Source organism: Notolabrus celidotus, chromosome 22, assembly GCF_009762535.1.
Source record: "Notolabrus celidotus isolate fNotCel1 chromosome 22, fNotCel1.pri, whole genome shotgun sequence".
NCBI classification, from domain to species: Eukaryota; Metazoa; Chordata; class Actinopteri; order Labriformes; family Labridae; genus Notolabrus; species Notolabrus celidotus.
This window is the reverse complement of record NC_048293.1, coordinates 12,564,744-12,591,059: the sequence shown is the minus strand read 5'-3', so window position 1 is coordinate 12,591,059 and position 26,316 is coordinate 12,564,744. Positions and strand designations below refer to the sequence as shown.

General features: G+C 39.7%; 2 protein-coding genes across 4 annotated transcripts; one reads left to right on the top strand and one right to left on the bottom strand.

The window, feature by feature from the left end:
• Window positions 1-7,341: 7,341 nt before the first annotated feature.
• Window positions 7,342-22,902, bottom strand: mthfd1b (methylenetetrahydrofolate dehydrogenase (NADP+ dependent) 1b). 3 transcript variants are annotated; one of them, XM_034675681.1, is made up of 29 exons: window positions 22,798-22,902; window positions 21,889-21,984; window positions 19,371-19,455; window positions 19,076-19,135; window positions 18,918-18,971; window positions 18,709-18,845; window positions 18,474-18,574; window positions 18,213-18,349; window positions 17,871-17,982; window positions 17,652-17,779; window positions 17,438-17,535; window positions 17,074-17,247; window positions 13,521-13,657; window positions 13,359-13,405; window positions 13,182-13,289; window positions 13,017-13,091; window positions 12,811-12,913; window positions 12,601-12,677; window positions 12,309-12,449; window positions 11,849-11,917; window positions 11,527-11,638; window positions 11,204-11,343; window positions 10,809-10,850; window positions 10,532-10,632; window positions 10,227-10,404; window positions 9,963-10,070; window positions 9,709-9,861; window positions 9,087-9,198; window positions 7,342-8,045 (listed from the first exon to the last, which is right to left on the bottom strand). In XM_034675681.1, exons 2-28 carry the CDS (start codon window positions 21,924-21,926, stop codon window positions 9,109-9,111), a joined length of 2,805 nt encoding a protein of 934 aa, XP_034531572.1. In that variant the 5' UTR covers window positions 21,927-21,984; window positions 22,798-22,902; the 3' UTR covers window positions 7,342-8,045; window positions 9,087-9,108. The 3 variants fall into 3 exon arrangements, with proteins under 3 accessions (XP_034531572.1, XP_034531573.1, XP_034531571.1); XM_034675682.1 differs by lacking the exon at window positions 22,798-22,902 and having other exon boundaries at window positions 7,342-8,377; window positions 21,889-22,070; XM_034675680.1 differs by lacking the exon at window positions 22,798-22,902 and having other exon boundaries at window positions 21,889-22,069.
• On the top strand, window positions 22,331-26,253 carry c22h14orf28 (chromosome 22 C14orf28 homolog). Its single transcript, XM_034675684.1, has 5 exons — window positions 22,331-22,606; window positions 22,852-23,376; window positions 23,703-23,792; window positions 23,868-24,002; window positions 24,852-26,253. The coding sequence occupies exons 1-5, from the start codon at window positions 22,521-22,523 to the stop codon at window positions 25,033-25,035; spliced, it is 1,020 nt and encodes a 339-aa protein (XP_034531575.1). The 5' UTR covers window positions 22,331-22,520; the 3' UTR covers window positions 25,036-26,253.
• Window positions 26,254-26,316: the final 63 nt, after the last annotated feature.

Here is a 26,316-nt window from a genome sequence, read left to right as displayed (position 1 = left end):
TGAGACAAACAAAAGATGTGCCAGTTTGTTTGTTGACGCCCTGGTTACACCCACATTCTGAAGAGTCAATGAAGGTCATACTTTTGATGCTGCCAATCACTTTTCCTGACACACCCAAATCTTTCCTGTCCTGTAACAATCAAACCGTCACATGCCCGTATCAATAACACATCTACATTCTTGATCTCCAAGGCACCCCATAAATACAGTGTGAGCACAAACACCAGGCACCATTTGTTTGGATTTCTGCACCAGGTACGTAGTGGGTGTTTTGGCATTTGTCGTTACCGCCAAAAGTGACAATTTAGAGACTAATTCTTCTGTTTTGATTCAGAAAAGGATTTTCTACGGCACATCATAACAGGTCAAAATGAGTAAGTATCTACTTTTGTCATTTTTGTGTATTTTCTGCTGCAGAATTCTGGGTTTAGATTAGGTTGGCATTGCTATTGCAATGTGAACTTTACGACATTCCAAACTTTTTTTTAACATTTCTTTAAAAAAATCGTCAATCTTTATAAAATATGTTGGATGTCTCAAAATACTTTGGAGTTCAACATATAATCATTTCATCGTTAAATGTTTTGGACTTCTGAAGTGAAAAATTAACTTTAATTTGGCTTTCAGAAGTATTTGAAGGTCACAACCATTATTTAATATTTGAGGGGGGCTGTCCACTGCTATGTGATATTTAGAGTTGTGCATATTATTATCTGTGCAAACACAACTTTGAAGGATTTTGTGTACCTGAACTTAAAAAAAATCAACATGCATTTGTGCTTGTGTTTTCCCCTTTAAATGCAGCTTTTCAACTGAGGCTGTGTTTTAATGTCTGACAAACTATTCTCCATTGGCTTCTACTAATTTGCACTTTTTTGTCTTTTCATTACAGGCTGTTCAACGGTGAGTGAATTCCTGACTTTACAAAACTTGACAATAAGTTAAATTTGTGATAAAGCATCAAACATTAACAACATATAAACTGTTAACCCATGAAGCTGCTCTGTTCTCGTAGATGGACCATGGGCTGAGCTTAGAGGAGGCCACAGACCTTGTGCCTGAAGAAAAAGGAGGAGGAGAACAAAAAAGTAAACACGGTGATGCTGGTGGTGGTGATGAATAAGAGTGATTATGATGCAGATATGAAAGAAATATGTGAAGTAGGGGAGGCCGGGTATGGTTTTAACATGTGGAAAGTTGCAACAAAGAAAATAAAAAATAAATAAAAAATCCAACAGAAGTAAAACATCTAATGAGTCACAAAGTTAATAATTGGTTGAAAATCGAAATCCAGTAGATATACAGTCATAATTAATTAGTACCTTATTCAGTATTTCTCTAGAATTGTTTGCACACAGCAGGTTTTGTTTTTTGTTTTTTCATTTACATTGACACTTTTTTTAATTCAGTATTTTTGATAGGATCGTGTGATTTTTATGATAATTTGACAATTTTTCTGCTGTTAATTTCCACTTTTTTCATTGTTTCCTTCTATCACAGGCTGCAAAGAGGTGAGTGACTAAATTGTCTATGTTTTTTTGAAATGTGTTGAACAGCATGAAAACATGAAGTCTTAATGAGCTGTTTTCTTTTATTAAGACTTGTGGAAAAGACCCGGAGATGGGGGAGGACTCAGACTCTGAAACTGATACTGAGTCAGATGGAGTAAGGCATCTTTCAGCTACCTAAATAGTGCTTCATACTATTAAGTCAATCTGCTCTTAGTGTTGATTATTTTTACCTTTTTCGTTCTTACAGTGTGGAGGAAGGAAACCCACTGTAAGCTTTTTACACATCCTTGTACTATTACATATCTTCAGCCTATGGCTATGTTTTTATTAATCATTTTTCATGTGGTTGTTTCCAGGGGAAAAGACGTAAACGAAAAGGGCACAAGGGAAAAGGGAGGCAAGGAGGATGTGGAGGTCGGAGAGGTAAACATGGTGATGCTGGTGGAGGTGATGATTAAATGTGATTATGATGCAAATATTTCAAAAAATATAAAGAGTATATGATGATTAGTTGATTTTTTTCAGTAATGACAGCAAAATCACACATCAAACATCTGAAAGGCTTTTGCACCAGATAGTAAAAATGAATGCAAAAAAAAAGTCCTAATAATATGCTCAAAAACACATCAATCAGCGAAAACATCTAATTTCAGGGAGACCGACAGTAAAACTATTCAGCGTTTTAAAAACTTTAAAAATGTTCTAGACCACAAATATCTTATCAGACCTGCAAAACCAATTTACAGAACGTTAAGCTAAATAAACGTACGCTTGCAGAAAAGAAGGCTTGTCCTTCATGAAACATACATAGCTAGCACAGCTAGCGCTAACGTTCGTATAACTACTTTTAAAACAACAAACACGTCATCCTGGTCTCACATTTAGTTTCTGATTTTATTGTAGTCAAAAAATTATTGAAACTGTGAAACATGACTAAATGCAAGTTCGCTGCATATAGACTTATTTTTTCACTGTTTTGGAAAATAAAGAATAGCCACCAACCGTTGTCTCCAAGCATAATCCCTATGACAAATTATATAATTTCCGGTCCAGACGGTGGAGGTCTACAGCCGGACCCCTCTCGTTGAGTCACAAAGTAGGACAAAGTGTAACGACAGAAATTGAAAAAATGTGCATGAAATAAATTTGATTTTCTAGTTTGAGCCATGTCCCATCTGTTAAGATGAAGGAGATAGGCTTACTGACATATCATACAGCCAGTCAGTCAGGGGAGCTCAAAATATTTTGGCTTCACTATCTGAAAGCTGTCATGTCATCCATGTTTGATACAGTCTACAGATGTTGCTAAAATCACTTACCAAACTACTACCTTTTTCATTATCAAACAGTTTGTGCTACAAACTATAACTTGATGGTTATTACACCGTTGCCATATACAACTGCCCTATATGTGGGACAGGTGCTAAAGAAAAGACTGGCATGAAGACAAGTGGTTAAAGTAATATTGAAAATAGAAAGTTATAATTAACAAGTACCAAATCCAATATTTCTCCAGAATGTTTTGCACACAGCAGGTTTTGTCTTTTTTTTTCCATTCATATTCACACTTTTTTCAATGCAGCATTTTGATAGGATTGTGTCATTTTTATGATCATTTATCAATTTCCTGCTGTTAATTATCACCCTTTTTCTTTGTTTCCTTCTACCACAGGCAGCAAAGAGGTGAGTGATTACATAGTCTAAAGTGTTTTGGATTTGAATCAAACTGCATGAAAACATGAAGTCTTAATAAGCTGTTTTCTTTTATTAAAGGGAAGAGGCTCAGGAGAGGAGGAGGGCTCAAGCTCTGAAACTGATACTGAGTCAGATGGAGTAAGGCATCTTTCAGCTACCTAAAGAGTGCTTCATACTATTAAGTCAATCTGCTCTTAGTGTTGATTATTTTTACCTTTTTCGTTCTTACAGTGTGGAGGAAGGAAACCCAATGTAAGCTTTTTACACATCCTTGTACTATTACATATCTTCAGCCTATGGCTATGTTTTTATTAATCATTTTTCATGTGGTTGTTTCCAGGGGAGAAGACGTAAACGAAAAGGGCGCAAGGGAAAAGGGAAGAAAGGAGGTGGAGGTGGAGGTTGGAGAGGTAAACATGGTGATGCTGGTGGAGGTGATGAATAAATGTGATAATGATGCAAATATTCCAAAAAATATACAGAGTATATGACGATTAGTTGATTTTTTTCAGTGATGACAGCAAAATCCCACATCAAACATCTGAAAGGCTTTCGCACCAGATAGTTAAAATGAATCCAATAGAATTCCTAATAACAGGCTCAAAACATATCACACACTCTTTTTCTGAAGTCATATGGTGACAGAAAGCAGAAGCTCAATGTTTTGTTGCTACAACAGAAAATCTGGCACTTCAGACAAAATATGAAGTTTAAAAAGAGCCACACACTCAGGGACATGAACATCAGAAGTGATAGGAATATAGGAAAATATGGAGAAGTTATAACAGCTTTAAAAATAAGTTGTACAGTCATTATTTACTATTTAATAAAGTATACTTAATAAAGTAGAAATTACACTACGTTTTTTTACTGTAAGATTGTCTTTTTATGAAAGATTCTGAATTTGATTTTTTTTTCTTTGTGTTGTTTCATCACAGGCGGCAGAGGGGTGAGTTATTCCATTGTCCAAAGTCCTTTAAATCTGTGAATACAGCATATAAACATGTTAACCTGAATATGTCGGTTCTATTTTCCCAAAAGGGTTGTGGCAAAGGCTCAGGAGAGGAGGATGGCTCATTCTCTGAATCTGAAACCGAGTCAGATGGGGTAAGACCTCTTTCAGTTACCTAAAGATTGCTTCAAACTGTTTCAGTAACTTTGCAGCACTTAAATGTTTATTGTCCATTTCCTCCTCCAGGAAGGAAATAGGCGCAAGACAGTAAGCTTTTTACATTCACTTTGAGTTAAAACTATGGCTCCTCTTTTTTTTCCAAGTGTGTCAATTGTTTTCTATGCTGTTGTTTTCCAGGGGAGGCGACGAAAGAGATGTGGAGGAAAAAAAGGAAACAGACAAGACCGGGAGCAAAGGAGAGGAGGCTGTGGTGGTGGTGGTGGGAGTGGGGGCTCGGCTGAGGCTAATTGTGGTCCTTGAACCCAAGTTTGTGAAAATTAAAAATAATAAATCTATCTCCTTTAAATGAATCCAGAAAAAACACCGACTGGTTTCTTGTGTATTCACATAGACATTACTTCAGCTGAAGATACATTTATGTACAGCAGATGAAATTGTATAAATTCACAACTTAAACAAGTGTGAAGTCTCTAAATTAGATGATGACACAAATGTGGGTAAAGCTGCCTGATATCCATGAAATATAATGAGAAGATTAAAATGGTTGAAATATAGCACAATAAAAGTACAAAGTAATCTGCTTCACATCACTACTATTCTGAAATCCTGATGTGACAGATAGCAGAAGAAAGTGTGTCACTATAAATATAATATGAAGTTCAATAAAACCTGTTAATGACTTAATCATGAAGTAATTTAAAGTCATAATAAACTGCCCAAAACGTATTTCTCTTGATATGTTACACTGGGTTATATTTCTAATCTTTTACATAAACAGCCAATGTATCTGATACTTAAATCTCCAGTGAGGACTTTTTGTTTTTTGTTCATTGTTTTGCTGATTCTACAGATATTTTAAAGCTTTTGAAATTTCTGAAAACCTTAAAGGTCTTTATGAAAATGTAATTTATAGAGTGCTTATTTGTTTTCGTGTAAAGCATAAAGCCTGATTTATACTTCTACATCGTATCCACTCCGTAACCTATGCCCTATGTTTGCATAGCTCTGTTTTCAAGGCAGAAGCCTAATATGTAGCCAGACCTGATGTGCATCACCTTCAAAATGTAAATACCAGTGGAAACAACGTGGTCCACAAGCTCTGTGATTGGTCCGCTGGGCTCCCTGTAATTCGATCAATAGCAACATTTGTTCCAATTTATCATAATACGCTCGGACTCTTCATAAGTCACTGTGAACAGGCAAGCAGAAAATGTTGCGATCTGACTAGCAGAAAAATTCACAACACTTTGCAGCATTAGTGGACTATTGCAGAGCGATTCGGAAGCTTCAAATAGTAAGATAAGATATGATACTCCTTTATTCATCTCACAACGGGGAAATTCATGGAGTTACAGCAGCAAAAAGGAATATATATAGTAAAAAAATGTCATCAAAGACGACAGCTTGGCCATAATTCTCCTGTCAGCCACCACCTCCACAGGGTCCAGTACTGAGCTAGCCTTCTTCAAGTGTAGTGCACAAAACGGCGTCGGGCACTAAAGGACTTAGACGATGATCACATCAGAGTGGCATCAATCTATTTCCTGGCCAAACTGGAGATCAGACTTTATATTTGCATAAATTGATTTAGGACAATAATCATTCCCTCTTATTCTCTTCATAACTCCCCTCTCCTCCATGGATGACCAACGATCTGTTTTGCTTAATTTCACACTTTTATGACGCTGAAACAAAAGCTTTCAGGTCTGCAGAATCTCTTCATGGTGAATGTTAAGGCTAATATGAAATACAGTTTTTAATATGGGTTTAAAACAAGAAATACTTTTAGCAATTGAAAATGCTACATAGTAGATAATAGATAACATATGCATAAGGTCACATTAGGTACAGTGGCCCTGAAGGCCAATAGTAATAAATATTTCAAAAGCGCAAAATAAATTTCACTTAAAATACATTGCACAGAACAAAAATACATTTCAGAGATCACAAAATATATTTCATACTCACAAAATAAATTTCAGAGATCACGCATTACATTTCAGAGTTTCCAAATTCCTTTTCAAGAAACCAGGAAGGGTAGGACCATGGTACTTGGATGTAAGAGGAGCTTGAGTTGATGGCGCAATACTTCAACAAGGAACACACATATAGTGTGATCCAAACAGTTGTCCAGGTCCCAGCAGATCTGATGATATTGTAACAGCTCTACTGTGTGTTAAATGTGTTCAGTGCAGATGTTCGTAATTCCTACAGTGTTGACCGTCAGTGAAGGCATCAGGACGGCTGTGAGCAGCGTGGAGTGCAGCAGGTGTGAGAGAGGTGTGTGAGTGAGAGAGAGGAGAGACAGTGCAGGATAAGTTATTCATTCAAAGATTCTTGTTTGCTTTGTTTGTTGGCATTCAATGAATATCCGCCCTTCTCTGCAGTCCGAGGTCTTTTAAGAGTGATTTAAGGGTTCCAATTGATATGTGTATTTCAGGATACGAGGAGAGCATTTCAAGAACCACACTATATGTATGTCCCTTGTTGAAGTATTGTGCTTTCAACTGAAGCTCCTCTTCTATCCTGGTAAACACTTGAAATTTTGCACTGGCTCTGTTATGTATCCAGTGTAAACAGGAAATGATAAATGACTGATGCCGGACAGACTTGGGTTTAGCCAATCACAAACAAGTACCATGGTCCTACCCTTTCCGGTTTCTTGAAATGTATTTTGTGATCTCTGAAATTGAATTTTGTTCTGTGAAATGTATATATGTTCTGTGAAATTTATTTCGTTAAGTGAAATTTATTTTGTTCTGTGATATGTATTTATGTTCTGTGAAACTGATTTTGTTAAGTGAAATGTATGTTGCGCTTTTGAAATATTTATTACTATTGGCCTTCAGGGCCACCATACATTAGTATAAAATGTCTAAAGTTTAACAATAAGTGTCAAGAAATTACACATTTGTTAGGAGACTTTACATTAACCAATGTAGGAAAAACTCAGTTGACAAAGCTCATCATCCTGATGGTCTAATGTAGTAATACAACAGTATGTGTGGCTTTTTGTATAGGACACTTTATTTGATATTTCCTGGCAGAAAGTAGAAACCACTGATTTACAGCATTGTGACAGTTCAGTTTCACAGCAGTGGCGACGCTCTGCCAATGTTAGACAGTGTTAAAAATATCCAGTTAGGGCACAGGAGAGGCTACAGAGAAAACTGGCAGACTGTGGTCAGAGTGTGGCTTTAACACAGAAAGGAATAAAAGGTAGCAGTCATTTTATGTTCAGTCTTTTTTTAAACATCAAATGTATTCCAAAGGCAGATACATGTCAGCAGACTAATACAGACAGTGGTTGAGAGGAGATACTTTTGGTGAAGTGTAAATAAAATATACATTGACAATCAAAAGAACACTGCAGATGTGCTTGTTTTAAAAGTTTGGGCTATTTATTGCCATTATTTTTCTTGGATGTGAAAACAAATGTGCGGCAGGCAATGTAAACGAAATGTTTTAAAGGACACTTCACCCTTACAAGAACTCTTTCACAGTGTCATGGGAAAAAAACTATTCTCTGATTGTTTTACTTTCTTTAATTTGTCCCCAGGACCTCTGTAAATAAAGAAAACTAATTATTTAAAGATCTCAGTGTTTGGTTGAAAAACTACATGAGGACCAGTTGACAAGCTCAAAGCTCTTCCAGTTATTCGTCCTTGACGTTTCATTTAGGTCCAGCGAAGGGTGCTGGGGTGCGTCTGTACAGCAGGACAAAAAAGAAACTAGGGTAAGACATAACTCTTCTCTTTTGTGTCCACTAGTTTTAAAATTAGAGTTGGCCAATACTGAATACCCCCTCCTATGTGAGTGAATTTAATAAAAGATACATAATATCATTAGTCTTTAACAGCAGTTTGATGTGATATGAATGCCAACATCATTGCAAAAAAAGCTGGGGGGCAGTCGAAGCACCCCACATACAGAGGGTCTTAGTGGCAGGGGTCACTGGCTCGACTCCCGGCCGCGACCATCTCCTGCATGTCTTCCCTCGCTCTCTACTCCCCACATTTCCTGTCTCTCTTCAGCTGTCCTATCATAAAGGCAAAAAACATAACTTTAAGAAAAAAAAAGAAAAAAAGAAGGTAGCTAAACAGGGACACATGCTATGCTAACTTTAGCAGCACCTCTCGACCTTCTGTGTTTGAAACACAGGGTTTGAGTGAGCTGTTGATCCGTTTTGATTACAGGACAAAAATAAAAGAAATAGTAGAGAATTTAAAATGTGATGGTAAAGGGAAAATAAACATGTAACACATTGTAACAAGTCAGTAATTAAAGATTGGCTCTCTGCTTGCCGACCAAAGTTGTTGAAGAGTGATGTCACATTATAAGGTACCTGAAATCAGAGGGTACTTTTTCTCTGCTCTTTAACAGTTTTAACTGGTGGAAGCCATTATTAATGTTGAAGTGAGAAAAAGTATGACTGTTTGGTGGGCTAGTAAATTGTGGAGTAGAACTTTTATATCTCAGGTGTTTGTTAGTTTTTTAAAGTTATATTTTTGGGCATTTTTTGTCTATATTGGATAGGAAAACTGGAGCGAACCAGGAAATGTGGTAAGTAGAGAGTGGGGGAAGACATGCAGCAAACTGTAGAGGCTGGGAGTCGAACCTGGACTACAGCCTCTGTATATGGAGCGCATGCTTAGACCGCTAGGCCAACGCGCCATATCTCAGGCACTTTAATACTGCTATAAAAATTATAACATCCATTGCGTGCATGGTTTAAGTCTCTTCATTACCTGAATAAAGAAGAGCTCCGCTTTAGAAGAGCCCATTGACCTGTTCAGTGTCAGGGTCAAGGTCGATGTCGTAGAAACATGGTCTGGTGGGAAGACCAGGGATTGTTGGCATCTAGGAGGAACAGACAGAGGCAGGGGTTATTGATGGCTGAATTGTTTCTAAAAACATATAAATAATATTATACATTTTAAAAAGGTATTTCAAATCACTCATTATGCTAACATTCTGGGAAAAGATGTCCCTTCTCTATACATACCAGTGCAATCCAATTCATAAAGAAGAGCGCTACCTGCCAGGTGCAGTTAAGTCAAACGTATCACACATTGAGAATCTTTGCAATGGAAAATGAAAGAACAAAGGCTGTTCTGGCAACTCTACCCTGGGCACTAGTTTCAGCCATAATACATAAGTTTATAGATATCTTGTTACTTATAGTTTGGTTTGCTCTTGTTGGTGATTTAATAGCATTTACAAACAGTAGAAAGATGAATGCAGAAAGTCAGGTTGTCAACTTGCAGTTTGATGTTGTTTCTGAAGAGCAGTGAAGATTGATGTGATAGACGTCAACATGAGATGGTGTTGAAAGAAAAGGCAATGTTAGGTGACACAAAGAAAGCATACCGTGCCAACCAGTGGGAACAGAAAGCCAGCGCCGACACTGGCTCGGATGTCTCTGATTGGCAGGATGAACCCTGTTGGCACACCCTTCTTGTCAGCCTCGTGAGAAAGCGACAGGTGAGTCTTTGCCATGCACATTGGCAGATTGCCGAAACCCTGAGGGAAGAAGCATGTTTTAGTGTGATGATGCTACAGCAACAGCAAACAATCCTGAAAGGACGGACAAAGGAAACAAATTGACGCAGAGAGATGCTGACCTGTTTGGTGTAGAGCTCCACCTTGTGTTGAGCCTCTGGGAGAAGTTCAATATCGTCCGCTCCGTAGATCTTCTGGGCAATTATTCGAATCTTATCAGCAATAGGGAGCTAGAGAGGAGTAAGACAGACACATTGAGAGACTTAATGCAAGTGTATGAAGGCATATCTTTTGTGTTTATTAGGTTTGGTGTGGCTGACATTTTTACTCCCCAACCTCATTCAGTTTTAAGTTCCATAACAAAAACAGTAAAGTGGTGGTCCTACCTCTAAATCATAGAGGAACTTGAAGTTGCTGGGGGCCTCGGAGGCCCTCTGGACAGCCTGACCCAGGGCCACTGCACCAGCTCCACCCTCAGCCCAGTGAGAGCAGCGCACAGCATCGAAAGCTCCAGCAGTTTTGGCCATTTTACAGACAAAGTCCAGCTCGGCCTCAGTGTCTGTCCTGCAGGACGGTCAGAAAAGGAGAGTCAGAGAAAGACAGACAGACACTTAGACCCCCAAAAGAAAGGAGGGTGACATACAGTAGTATGAAATAAAAAATAGTACTCATAGTATCATACACCACTTACTTGAAACCGTTGACAGCCACCACCACCGGCACTCCGAAGTGCTGAGCATTCTCGATCTGTTTCCTCATGTTGCTGCAGCCCTTCTCCAGCAGCTCCAGGTTCTACGTAAGTAAAATATAAACACTTGTACATAAACTTAACGGAGGAGGAAGAAGCAGCAAAAATGATCAATCCATATGAGGCGTTCAAACACCGAAAACAAATGTTCTGTTGAGAATAATTTGTGAACACCCCCCTCCCTTTCCCAGATTTGTGAAAGGCCCTCATAATAGATCACCTCTTCAATGTATTCTTTTGGCAGTGGCATCCCAGCAGTGACCTGAAAAAAAGTGAATACTTTTAGTTGAATCCAAAGTACTTAACAATGAATACGCAAAATCTTCTGCAATGAAAAAGTTGTTTGCTTCATGATCATTAAGAAGCTAACAAGTAAAATGATGCATGCGTAACAGCTTTGTGATTCTTTTCAGCTGAAAATGAAATGACCATCAGCAGAGGATAATCTTTTTCTTATTTGTGTAGTTTTGAGATGTCACTTGGAAAAATGAAGTTAAATATTTATTATATTTTTTAGTTTATACAAGAATATTGTAAAAACTATTGCACAAGAGTAAGCATGATTTTCTTTTTATAAGTAAAGATCTCATTATTAAGATGCTGAGGGAAACTCACAATTGGTCCTCCTCCGTGCATCTTCAGCGCTCTGACTGTGGCCACTAACACCACCACGTGAGGTCTCAGGCCGGAGTAGCGACATTTGATGTTGAAGAACTTCTCCATACCAATGTCCGCCCCGAAGCCTGCCTCGGTCACTGTTTGGTACAATTTACAGAGCATTTCACACAAAGGGAAGACTGAGCAATATCTTACCACAATATAATATCAACACTCTACCAACACAGCAGACTATCTACTGTAACTGTGGCTGTGTATTACCAGATCAAGCATGAAAAGAAATGGTTGTTTTGAATATGTTACGATAAAGCTCCACTCACCTACAAAGCCCTCAGGTCCAACCAGCTTCAGAGCTATTTTATCAGCCAGGATGGAGGAGTTGCCATGTGCGATGTTGGCAAATGGGCCAGCATGGACAAACACAGGGTTTCCCTGTCAATTCAGACAACTTACATGTGACATACATAACACTTAAGGCAATGTCATCCCTCTAAAGATTAAGCCCAAAATGAAATAAATAAACAGAAAAATGTTCATCAAGGACATTCAATTTCAAAGCTTTTAGAGTCTTTAGCTGGAAAAACAAGTTTTTTGTGTGTGCATGCTTCTGCAGGTATAACTTTGCATATATGTTCCACTAACCTCCAAGGTCTGCATCAGGTTTGGCTTGATAGCATCTTTCATGAGCACAGCGAGAGCCCCGCTGACGCCCTGCAGAGAAAAAGATGACATTGCAGCACCAATGTTTCCCAAAACACGTGTTAAGATAGTGGATCCCTGTCATGTAGGCCTCTCAACTCAACTCATCTTTATCTATAGAGCACCTTTCATATTTTCAAGCATGCAGCCCAAAGTGCTTCACAAAAGAACAGAGAGACAGAAAATAGCAGCAATAGATAAAAAGATACAAGACTAAAACAAGATAGAGTTTAGTAAAATAAAATATTTACAAATAAAACCCTTACAATAAAATCAATGAAATAAGATCAGATAAATACCAGAATAATCAAATAAAATATGAATGAATAACATCAAACGAAAAAATGATGTAAATGAATTTAAAAAATTCAAATTAAATTAAATTAAATAAAAGATTACTGACCAGGTCCTCTGTTGTGATTGGCTCTCCGCTGCGACTGGTGGCCACAACCATCTTGGCCAAACGCTGTCTCATGTCCTCCAGGCTGCTGGTGAGGGCAAGCACCGCCATGATTTCGCTAGCGACAGTGATGTCAAACTGGGCCTGGAGGGAGAAAAAGAGAGATTACATTACCTCTCACATCAACAATAACACAGTAAAACCAGGCTTATAGAGGGATTATCATAAAACATACACACTCCTTCAGAATAACATGTTTATTATAATTCCTGATTATAAGATTTTAGCGCTTTACCTCTCTTGTGTGGCCCTTCTCAGTTGGAGACTGCCCGATTGTAATCTTCCTCAGGAATCGATCATTAGTGTCCAAAACTAAAGTGACACAGCAAGAGCATTTAACTCTACATAAGCTGTATATAAAGCTTAGTCAAGCCTCTAAGATAAACATGAAAGATGAACTGAGGCAGACAATGTTTGAGGATTAAGACATCCAAGGTGTTCCTACCTCTGTGCCAGGTGACAGCGCTTGGATCCATGTCCAGGCGAGCAAAGCGGGTGATCTCTTCTTCAGTCAGCATGGAGGGATCAGTCTTTTCTATCCCCAGTTTCTTAACAAATAAAGAAAAAAATATTGATGATGCACTCTATCATCTGGACTTTGATTTCAGTACGCTCAGTCAGATCTTGCAATCTGCAGACACCATAGCTTACTTTCAGTCTGTTGATCTGGATGGGAGAGAACTTCCTCTGTCCTCCACTTAGCGGCACCAAACGATTGTACAAAGCCTAAGGATGCACACAGAGATTATAGTAAACAGTCACAATAGCAAAGTAGTTAGGTAAATAAGTGTATTTCAAAGACATGAGAGATCACACCTTGTCGGATTGTGTAGCCTCGTGGAACATGCGAGCGTCGATGGCTGCAGCCACTAAGTTGTTGGCAGCAGTGATTGCATGAATGTCACCAGTAAGATGGAGGTTGAACTAAAATGAACAGACTTATTAGTTAAATGCAGTTTTTCATTTCAAGAACTTAAAACAGAACAGATTTACCTCCTCCATTGGAATGACTTGAGAGTATCCTCCTCCTGCAGCCCCACCTGCAGACAGGACACAACACTACAGTTAAAACATCAGTGTGGGATTAAAGATGTGGATTTCAGCAGCTTGTTGCTAGTGCAATCTCTCTCTGGTTTAACATGTATTTAATCTTACCTTTAATGCCAAAGGTGGGTCCCTGAGAGGGCTGTCGAACACATGCGAACACATTGAGTTTCATGTGGGCCCCCAGGGCTTGAACCAGGCCGATCGTAGTGGTGCTTTTTCCTTCGCCCAGAGGGGTGGGTGTGATGCTGCAGGTAGAAACCTTTACATCAGTGTGGGTGACTTGTGTGTGTGATAAGAGAGAGCACAAGTTTTTTATATATTTTTTTTTGGGGGGGGGGTTTGTCTGTGATGAATGGCATTCTTCTTTGATTTACTGCCCTCTACTGGCCTGGTTGTGTAATGCATTTACTTTTTTCCCCCTCCATACTGTACGTCACTGGCCTGATTTGCACAATCTACCCAAGACTTCAGCCCGCGGTCTAAACGCAGACAACAATGGGGGCACAGGAACCTTTTAGTTCCGGGTAGAGCAGTTCTTGGGGCTAAAAAGACCCCGGAACTCTTGGTCGAAATGTAACTTATGATAGGACAGCTGAAGAGAGACAAGAAATGTGGGGAGTAGAGAGTGGGGGAAGACATGCAGGACATGATCGCGGCCGGGAGACTATAGCCTCTGTGTGTGGGACGCTTAGACCGCTAGGCAACCAGCGTCCCAGAGAGAGAGAGCACAAGTTTAAAGAATCTCTTGGAACTTAAATCCTGCTGCTTGTCATGACTGAGTATGAGATGGATTAGCTGGAGTAACAGGAAAAAAGTAACATCAAAACAAAAACAAGGGGGGTTTCAGACAAGAGGAAACGTAATAAATATATGAGGAAACAAATAAATAAACAGTTAAAATAACAATTTCATGTAATTAACATGTGTTAAATGTGGATACAAATAATGGTTACTGTCTCTTTTTTCTTTTGTTTGTAATTTTCTAAATATTACCAGCACAATTTGAAGGTTCTGAGAGATTATAAAAGTGTGTTTGCAGGGTTCCCACTCCTTTCCAAAGATCATTTTCCAGGACATTTCCAGGACATTTTCATTGATGATCAAGCTGGTATGACCGTCTAAATTTAGTTCCTAATTTAGTTCCTAAATAGTCTAATATGTTCCTCTCAGTGGAAGTCTACATTGAAAGACATGTAGTCTATGGCTATCAATGAAATCATCTCTTACATACTTAAAACTTATGGCAAATTGATAATAAAATAATGCAACCACAGATGAACAGCACTTCACTTTATTAGTGCAACCAGGTAACAATGATGGGCAACTCTCATCTCAGCTTTCTCTTTTCTCAAAAAATATAAAATGAGCTAAGAAAAAAACAAAAGAGCCAGCAAAGGAATCAGGAAGCTGCCTTACTGAAATAATTAAATAATAATAATGATCAGAGGATCAGTGCTTTAATGACCTAAATAGAACTGAATGACAAAAATGGCCACAAATGTTTCTCAACTCAACTCAGACTCAAAATATACCTTCTTAATCCTGATATTCATCCTGCCAACCTGAGGACGTTGATAATATTTGCTTGAGTTTGGTTCTGGTTCTGTTTGCTCGAGTTTGATTCTGGTTATGTTTGCTTGAGTTGGTTCTGTTTCTGTTTACCTGAGTTAGTTCTGGTTCTGTTTGCTTGAGTTCGGTTCTGGTTCGGTTCTGGTTGAGTTCTGTTCTGTTTCGATTCTTGTTCAGTCTGGTTCGGTTCTGGTATGGTTCTGGTTCGGCTCGGTTCCGGTTCGGTTCTGGTTCAGTTCTGGTACGGTTCTGGTTCGGCTCTGGTTCGGTTCTGGTACGGTTCTGGTACAATTCTGGTTCGGTTCGGTTCTGGTTCGGTTCTGGTAGGGTTCTGGTACAATTCTGGTTCGGTTCAGTTCTGGTTCGGTTCTGGTTCGGTTCTGGTACAGTTCTGGTACAATTCTGGTTCGGTTCGGTTCCGGTTCGGTTCTGGTTCAGTTCTGGTACGGTTCTGGTTCGGTTCTGGTTCGGTTCTGGTTCGGTTCTGGTAGGGTTCTGGTAGGGTTCTGGTTCGGTTCTGGTTCGGGTCTGGTTCGGTTCTTGTTCGGTTCTTGTTCGGTTCTGGTTCGGTTCTGGTTGAGCTTGATTCCGGTTCTGTTTGCATGAGTTTGGTGTTGGTTCTGTATGCTTAAATTTAGTTCTGGTTCTAAACCTAACCCTAATCCTAACCCTAACCCTAACCCTAATCCTCATCCTAACCCTAATCCTAACCCTAATCACAATCACAACCCTAACCCTAATCTCAACCCTAACCCTAGTCACAACCCTAACCCTAGTCACAACCCTAACCCTAACCCTAATCACAACCCTAACCCTAACCCTAATCACAACCCTAACCCTAACCCTAATCACAACCCTAACCCTAACCCTAATCACAACCCTAACCCTAATCACAACCCTAACCCTAATCACAACCCTAACCCTACCCTAACCCTAATCACAACCCTAACCCTAATCACAATCACAACCCTAACCCTAACCCTAATCACAACCCTAACCCTAACCCTAATCACAACCCTAACCCTAACCCTAATCACAATCACAACCCTAACCCTAACCACAACCCTAACCCTAACCACAACCCTAACCCTAAACACAACCCTAACCCTAATCACAATCACAACCCTAACCCTAACCACAACCCTAACCCTAACCCTAATCACAACCCTAACCCTAAACACAACCCTAACCCTAACCCTAAACACAACCCTAACCCTAACCACAACCCTAACCCTACCCTAACCCTAATCACAACCCTAACCCTAATCACAATCACAACCCTAACCCTAACCCTAACCACAACCCTAACCCTAACCCTAATCACAACCCTAACCCTAAACACAACCCTAACCCTAACCCTAAACACAACCCTAACCCTAACCCTATCACAACCCTAACCCTACCCTAACCCTAATCACAATCACAACCCTAACCCTAATCTCAACCCTTACCCTAATCACAACCCTAACCCTAACCCTAATCACAACCCTAACCCTAACCCTAATCACAACCCTAACCCTAATCACAACCCTAACCCTAATCTCAACCCTAACCCTAATCTCAACCCTAACCCTAACCCTAACCCTAATCACAACCCTAACCCTAACCCTAACCCTAATCAAGTAAATACCACTTGTATACTTTAAACAGAGGGTCATTTCATTCCTAGTGGACTCAACATGACAGCATTTATACTTTTCAAGTAATTGATCTTAAACGCTTTCAGAAAATTAACAGTAGCAAGACTCACATAGCCCTTCAGACACCAAATGGTATCATAACAATGGTGTGTATGCTGTTTTGTAATGACACAGCACAATTTTATGATTTACTAGAAATGTGTTCAAATTATTTCACGGACCCCCACGCTATGGTTCGCAGACCCCCAGGGGTCCCAGGACCCCACTTTGAGAACAACTGAGCTAGAGTACGGTAATTGAGCCAAATGTACCATAAAACATAAACAATCCAGGACGCGTGGGAACCCTGCTGTTTGGGTTGTTCTAGCCTTAGTAAACAATGCTCAAGCGAGAAGAAGAGAAGAGAAGAAAGCAAACAGTAAAGTAGGGAGATAACAGTTTTGGCAGCTCACCCTGTGACCACCACGTATTTGCCGTCTGGCTGGGCCTGCAGCCGTTTGACGATATTGAGCTGGACCTTGGCCTTTGTCTTGCCGTACAACTCCACCTCATCACAGAGGAGCCCAACTTCTCTGGCTAGATGGTCGATGGGTTTGGGCACACAGGAGCGAGAGATCACAATGTCGCTGTTGAGGTTTAAGGATATAAAAAAGTATTTTTATCTGAGAACAGATGGAAACATTGATGATTGGAAGTGTGTAAGAGAGTCCTAGCATGAGGCAGGAAATTAACAAAGGCCTGTCCTCTAAGTGGAATATTGAATTAAGGTTATTTTCACAAGTTAGCAGAGCATGTGACTAACTGAGGAAGACGAACCTTGGCACAGGCTTCTGCATGTTGAGTTTGGTGAAAGAGATGTCCCACTTCCCCGGCTGATGGCTCTCCAGGAAACGCTTTGCACTCAGCACGGTGTTCTACACCCAAACACACACATTCAGAGTCAAACTGATACATACAACCAACACTTAGAACTTTCTTGAAATTCACTTAATTCAAACAGTCTGGAATTCCCTCTTCGGATGAACCTTACCGACATCAGCATGGCCACCGTCATGGGTCCCACACCGCCGGGCACAGGGGTGATGAAGCCAGCCTGCTCCTTGGCTGAGCTGTAGTGAACATCGCCCACAACCCGCTTCCCACTTGGTTTTGTATCGTCTGAGAGATATGGAGAGAAATTTTGTCAGACTTCTGCTGAATGACTTCTAAAGTAGCTTAAACAGCCTGTATGTGCACTGTGCAGTCAAACCTGGAATGTGGTTGATGCCACAGTCGATGACCACTGCCCCTTTTTTGATCCACTCTCCTTTTACCATCTCTGCTCTGCCTATGCCGACGACCAGGATGTCTGCTTTACCCACCTAGAGAAGAACACACCCGTGAACATTGTTGGAAAAAGATGAGTACTTGTACAGAACACACAGCTTGGTTGGCAGTAATTGTTTAATAGTTAACAGATCATGAGCCCAAATCTGGTGAAACATGATGAGTTAACTTTATACCACAAGATGGCGTTGGAGCACATAATGGCTGATCGACATGAGATCATAAGACTGTGTTGCTGTGTTGGAAAGTAGTATCAATGTCAAACCTCTCCAGCAAGATCAGCTGTTTTCGAGTGGCAAGTGGTGACGGTGGCGTGGTTCCACAGCAGCAGATCATGCATGGGTGCACCCACAATTTTACTGCGACCAAGCACTACAGCTCTCTTCCCAGCCACAGAAACACCTGCAGAGAAACAGAGGACCAATTAGTTAATTCTGTCTATTCTTGGTCGTGTCTGATTGGAAGCCAGATGATTTTCTTTTATGCACAGTGACAGATGCTGCAGCGTGTTTCTTGTTGCATTTACCAGTCTGTTTGATGAGCTCCATGCAGCCATTCGGTGTGCAGGGGATGAAGCAGTCGCCCAGGTCTCCACGAGACAGCTTCCCTGCATTGATGCTGGTTAGTCTGTCCACAGAAAGAAACACATTGCAATTAAAGATGTAGAACAATTAAAATATGTACTAAAGATTTTCTTTCAACGGGTATCAAATGAAGCAAATACAGAATCAATTTAGAGAGAACGGTAAGAATATATATACCCGTCCACATCCTTCTCTGGGGCCACGGCGTTGGTGACCTTCTCTGTGTCAATCTTGTTGATTGAGTCCAACGGCAGCTGCACGATGAGGCCGTGCACCGATGAGTTCTCATTCACCTCTGTGATACTGTGAAGAACCTACACACAGACAGAAAGTCAAGTTTTACACTCAGCTGCTTTCAGTTACCTTACAATCTTAAACACATTCACCTCCTCCTCTGTCGCAGTCTTGGGAAGTCTCAAATGTGTGGCATTTATTCCAATCTGTGGACCCAGAAGGAAAATCAAAAGATTAGAGGACTCACTAAAACAGTGTGCAATAAAAGAGAGGTGTAGAAACTATTCTGTGTGTAGATTCTCTCCTTTACCTCTGCTGCCGCTTTTAGCTTCATGCTGATGTAAAGGTTGGAATCATCACGGTCTCCAACCTGCAAAGATACGCACCATTACATCACAGCTGATGACATACATGAACACCAACAAGAACAGGAACACATCTACTTTACACTCTGTTTGGGTAAAGCAGCATAAATAACTAATATCTTTACCTGCCAACTATCTCCAGAAGAAGCCATGAGAAAGCATAAGCAAAATTAGCTTTAAATTAAAAGCTATACTAATACTTTTGAACCTTAAACTTGATAGTTGTAATTTTACACTAACCTGTAAAACCACAAGACCAGGTTTGAAGTTGGAGTCCTGAAGCTTCATCTTTTCCACATCCTTCTTCAGACGCTCCCTCACCTGACTGAGAACACAAGACAATAACACAAACTCAGTCCTATCTGTAGTCTCATTGCTCCCACCGGTACATGATTACAACAGAAAAATTGAGCACAAGGACCAAATCTTTACCTTCATCAACAATGGCTTGAGATTTCATGACCCAATACATGCCATCTGAATATCTCTTTTTATAAGAGGTAACTATTCTCTAATCCTCTTTCATAAATCTGGATTGCACATGCGAAAAAAGGAAGTAATGAGCATCTCTAACAAATAACTATAAAAGCAGAAACTTGGCTTAAATAGTTTAGTACTTGTATTTCTTTTTGTACAGTACTTATATCTTTTATGCACACATACATGAACATGTAAATACATGTATGTATATATAAGTATATATAGAGATTTACAAGATATACTATATGTATGTAGATGTATTGAAACACAGATAAGGTAACTGGATTTTTGGGTTAAGATATGTAATTAATGAATTTATATTTTATAATGACATATTTATGTAGTATTATTACATAGAGACAATACAACTCCTTTTCAAACATGTAAATAAAATTTACATTAGTGATGAAACTGTTTTTTGCATTGTTTGTGAAGTTTGCTTTTTCGTGTCTGTCTTTCTTTCTGTTTGTTTGTAGGTTTCATGTTTTACATGTTCGAGAGGAAAAAAAAACGTTCAGTCCAATTAAAAATTATCGTTGACTTGTCTTCAAAGAAAAGTTGTTGGACTTCTGGCTCAAGATCTCACGTCTGTCTGAACAAAGCAGAAGCCTAAACATTTCTTTGGTACTCCAGTCAAACAATCAATCACACAGCTTGTCAGCTGTATTTCTTTATCAGCTGTGGTTGAAAAGCTCTAAAGATACACACAAATGATCCCTTTTTTTGTGCATCATGTGAACCTCATTGGCAGGGATGTTTAAACACACCATGTGATTGCTACTGAATGTGGAGTGCCATCAATTTGAACTGCATTTAAAGCATCCTTAGTGTGCTGATCCCTGGGTTTCTTTCAAATACGCTCCTGAAAATGAATTGTGTGATCTGAAAGTCTTAAAAGAACAATTATTACACCGTTCATAATTTAATTCACGTACTGACATTGATAATAAAAAAAAGGTTGACCTAATATGTAAAATGTGTTATCAGGTACATTATGTGACATATAACCCGCTGGTTTTTATTCACTCAAATACTAACTGAGTACTGGCAATGAAATATATATTTATGATTCCCAGACTTCAAAACACCCATTAGTGATTATATAGCATCATAATAAAGTAGTTGGCACATAGATTAGATCTTTAGACCTCATCACTCGTCAAGGATAATATTCCAACAATCAACAGACATCATTACAGTGCACAGTGATGTTCGGCTCTCTTTGTTCAAATTTGTGTAAACCATGCATCTTTAGACCAACTCTATTAACTCTATTACAGGTTGTAGAAAACTACAGATGATAATAAAAAAAAAACCAGATACAATCTCATCGTTTGACCTCTGACCGCACAGGTCAATTATCCAGAACAATCAATGGTGTGTCAGCCTTTGGTAAGCTTCAGAGATAATCTATGCAAAGCCTCCCATTCAGGGTCCTGCAGATCTAAGAAGAGGCTGTAGGCCTATAGTACGTTTGTGTGACACAAATTAATTGAACTAATGAGTACTGTGAGGGCCAGCTAACAAGATGCAGTCTGTCATGTCTTGTGACATGCACATGCAGCAAATTGTCCTGTGCTTTTTTGGTGAAGGGAACGTTTTGCCTTTGTGCCAAAGTCATTCCCCTAAACTTTTGGTAATGATCCATATTCTAGAGTCCAAAGTTTGAACAATTTAAAACATAAAAAGCAGTGTGCAGATAACACTTGTGTGGCGTTTGCCTCTTCACCTCAAGTCACTGGACCGATGGGGCAAAGACCATATAAACACCTCAGGTAGTTACATAATCCTACAGGATTTACAGTGATCACTTCAAAGTTTTCAAAGAACTTCCTCTAAGAATTACTGCTTGATCATAAAAGGTCACAAGTCGATGCATTCAGAATGAAGATGTTTAAACTGATCTAATTTTACATGACTATCAGGAAATACAGTTTGAAAGCAACTTGTGCAAGAGTCCACTGTGATTTATCACACTATCAAACTGAAAAGGTTGCTGGCACATTGCATTCACGTGGAGGGCAATCCATTAAAGTAATGGTTTAAGATAGAGCAAATGAAACAGATACAATTGCCTTACAGTTGCATGTAAATCAAGGCTGTAAGCATGTGCGGAAGTTGGTTTTTACTCAACTTTTACTTTCAAGCAAATAACATAGTTGCTGGTTAGCTGTATAGTTAGCAAGTAAGATTCACAAACACGTTTTATCAGGCTTGTTATACACCTTAATGGTCACATGTGCAGACAAAGTAGTTCAAGACGAAGACTGGTACTTACGCTGAAACTTCTTTCCCACTTATGATTTGAGCAGACATCTTTTGGTCCGGAATGTCTGTTTTCTATGGTGCTTATGGTCTCCTGCACGCTCACTGCCTGGCAAGAAGAGGAGCACGCTGACTACAGCCCAAAACTTAAGTTTATTCAAACTGCGTCTGAAGGCGACGGTGGAGGCGCAAGCTTCAATCAAAAGTTCAGCACTGCCGCTGAAAACAAGCGTAATGAGTTTAGGGAATAGCGTCGTATGCGTAACGTAGCCTTGCCAGGGGGGTGACGACAGAGAAGGGCGGGGCTAGGAGAAAGCTGTCAACGCTGCCAGCCAATCATATTCCGACAAAAGACGAGCAAGCAGAACACGCGCACCAATAGGAGTCCTACTTCTGCTGTGCTGCCCACGATGGGCGGGGCTAAGGTCGAGAATTTAGAGGGCGCAATTACACCAAGGACCAGCAGAGGGCAGCACTCTACACTTCCGTTCAAAATAAAAACACAAGCAGTGTTTACGTGTGGCCAGCTTGACGTTTGGTGCCTACCTACAGCAAATAACTTATTTACTAGAAACTGCTAGAAAACACTGAACTGAGAAAACGTGTTTTTGACTTGAAGTAAGACATGAAGACACACAGAGAGCTATGGAGAGTAGATTCTGTGTTCTGAGCGACACTGAAGAGCTCCAAACGCTGATTTCTAACACTGAGAACTATTTCTTTTTCGAAAGGTAAGTTAAAACCTGCCACTATTTTTTTAAGCTAGCAGTTTGTTGGGATGTGTTTGTTGCGTTGCATGTCACTGTAGACATGTGTTGTTCTTGAAAGCTAACTTCCATCTATTTTTGCGTAGCCTCTTGTAAATGCTAACGTCACCGTCTCTCTATGTTATGTCTAAATTGATCGGAGCGACAAACCTTACCTCAACGCACATGTGTGTATTTCTAGATTTTCTCATGTGCATATGTCTCTTAAGGTCCAAGACACTATTTGAAGAAATCCGTGCCTCCATTAACAACAACGATGAAGAGGACCGCTCCTTCTGGAGGCCAGTGCTCCCATGGGGAGGCGTCTTTACCATCAAAGCAGGGCGGAAGGCCATATCCTGCACCCCCCTGTACGTCAAAATCAACCTAAAGAACACCTGCACCATTGATGGCTTCCTTATGATCCTTTATGTCATTCTGCGGGACAATCAGAGCTTTCATAGAGAGCTGGCTATCTTCCTGGGCAAGCAGTTTGTGGAGTATTTCCTCTACCTGATGGACTCCTGTGATTATGCCACAGTCAAGATGCTGTGGATCTGGGACAGGATGTCCAAAAAACAGTACCGCTCTGAGATCCGCAAGGCAGCACTGGAAATTGACTTGTTTGGAAATGAGCATCAGAACTTTACAGAGAACCTGGAGAACCTCATGTCCACCATACAGGAGAGTCTATGCACTAACTGGAGCTGCCCAGGCCGTTTCCAGGAGTTCATCAAGACCACAATCAGCATCAGGTATGCTGCACACAGCAGGTGAAATGTCCTGACACCACAAAGTGAACTTAATGAAGTACTTTGTAAACATACAAAAGTAGAAATTGAGTGGATTAGGAGGACTCCTCCTTAGACAGGATTAACTGTATGGAATTTCCACATAGGTGACATCAGAAGTGCACATTAGTTTTGCACAATACTTACACATGTATATGATTATTCAAATCTTCCATTTTATATGAGGAATTATCTTTTCTCAAAGAAAGAAAATAAGAGATGATGAAATTTTGTTTGTTGGCATACATGATTTCCATTTTGTAATTTCTAACATCTGACATTTTTTCCAGCCCGCCTCACGAGCTGCCTCACAGAGACCCCATTCAATCAGCTGTGGACGAATACTTCTGTCCCAAACTCCTCCTCTGCTCAGAACTGGGGTGAGACATTGTTAGAATGTGAAATATTTTATTATTTTGCTCAGTCTTATTCCACTTTTGTATTTTTTTTCACAGGTGCAATGGTCTGAGGGATTTCTCGCAAAGAGCGTTCTGCAACGGACCTCCACCTTTTGTCATTCTCAACATGCAGCAGTGGAAGTCAGAAGAACTGTCCTATGTCCCCTACCATCTGGCTCTCTGCCAGCACAGGTATGAGCCTACAGTGAGTGTTACCATTGGCCTCTATACAGTACCATGCTACAGCCACATTGCAGTGCAAGTCACAAGCAGCAACTAGGCTAACACTTAGTAAAACAGACATTTGACCATGCCTGCAGCGACTACACAGACGTATTAAATTGTCAGTGATAAAACATACATCATCATATGAGGAATACACTTTAAAATCATGCTATCACATGGAGGCATGACATTCAAAAAAAGGTGTTACATTATTTTTATATTTGGTGAAGTAGCTGTGATATCAAAGAACACATGGCCTGGCTTTTGGAATGACAAGATACCTCATATTCATAGCTTTGTACTTAGTTACCAGCACACCTTTCATGATTGGTTGGATGTACTTCAAAATTGACTTTTTATTCAAGTTATTTTTTTATGCAGTTTTGCCTTTATTGATAGGACAGTTGAAGAAAGACAGGACATGTGGTGAGTAGAGAGTGAGGGAGGACATGCAGCATTGGGTTGTGTTCAGTCAGTGACCACTGCAACAAGGACTACAGCTTCTGCACATGGGGCACTTGCTCAAAAAGCTAGGCCAACTGGTGCTACTTCTGAATTAATCTTTAAAGTTACACAGGCACCCATGCAAAACAACTACAATTGATCATGTGGGTTTTTTTTGTTTTTTTTTGTAGCTTTAAAAATCTTAGTTGCTGTGTTGCTTTCATTAGAATGTAAAAATAATGTTAATTTCACTCAAAATGCTTAATGAAAGTCATTTAACTTCAAAATGTATGTACATGACAATAATCTTGTTATATGTTTGTTTTGCGGACACTACAGAGAAGTTGATCTTAATACCTCCCTCTTCCACAGGTACCTACTAGAGGGCGCCACACTCTTTAACAAGGAGGAGCATCACTACTCTGCAGCCTTCCAGATTGACGGCTGCTGGATGCACTATGACGGCCTGAGGAGTGACAATCTGATCCTGTTACACAAACCACCCGAGCTCCTGCTGCTGTCCTCTCTGGTCTACATCCGAGCCTCAGACAAGTGAACCTGTCCTTGTCACAGGGGGACGCACGCTGAACACAGGACATTCTTTCTGTGCATATGTTGTCATGACTCCTTTGATGGCATTAACTTACTGTATGTATATATATATATATATTTATATATATATATATCTTTTTGGGGCATCTTTGCCTTAATTTGATTGGACAGCTGAAGAGAGACAGGGAATGTGGGGAGTAGAGAGTGGGGAAAGACATGCAGTAAATGATCAAGGCCTGGAGTCGAACCCACGACCACTGCAACAAGGACTATAGCTTCTGTATAAGTTGCTAAACTTAAAATGCTACCCCAATGGCGCCCCTTGTTCCATTTTAATGCATAATTTGATTTCTATCATGTCAGCTGTTGCTTTCTGTTACTTGAATCAGTGCTGAATGATACATGATCCATTTCACCTGAATGCTTGTTGAAAGCTTACTGTGCTAAAGGGTAATTACTTCTTCTTTTAGCATGCTTGGAATCCAAGACTATAATGGACTATAATAGTTCTGGGTTGATGCGCATAAATGCAAATTGTTAACTTATGTATTCGACATTCATATAACATTACCAGACTCAAAAACAGAAGGATTTCAAAAATGTCACGGTTGCTCAATGGGTGTGTGTGTGGGTTTGCAATTAAGAAGCCTTGAAGAAGATGACTGTTTATAGAATTCTTCATTCCCATCACTCAATAGACGTTCATGCACATCAGCCATTCCCTTGAATTTAAACCGGTGCTTTTTGTATTCACACTGACGTCTTACGATAACAAAAACCCAAACCAGTCTGGGGTCCATGTCAGACGCATCTCTTGTTTCTTCCTTCAGAGTTGAATTTGTGAAAGCGCTTAATGTGGTGAATTAATGTTCAGTTATTCCTGAAAGGTTTAAAGGTTGAGGGTGTCTGAAAAATGTATTTTTCTGATTTAACAAGCTTAAACATGACTTGTTTACAAAGCACAAAGCTGGCAGCATGTCTGTTATAATAAACATGCAAGTATTTTAACTCTATCTCAGCACACTGCAGTTGCCAACCAAGAAATATGTATTACTATACATACTATGTTTTTAAATAGTTTTAAGCACTTATTATTGTTTCCACTCAGTGCCTCAGCGAGGAGAGTTTTTTCAAAGACAGTCCTCATGCTGTAAATCTTGATTGTTTATTTTTTTAAGCTGAAATCTTCTTTAAAATGCAAATAAAAATATTTTGGATTACACTTGTACCGGTTTATTTTGTTGCACTTGTATAGATGGGTATAACAAGAGCCACATGAAAGCAG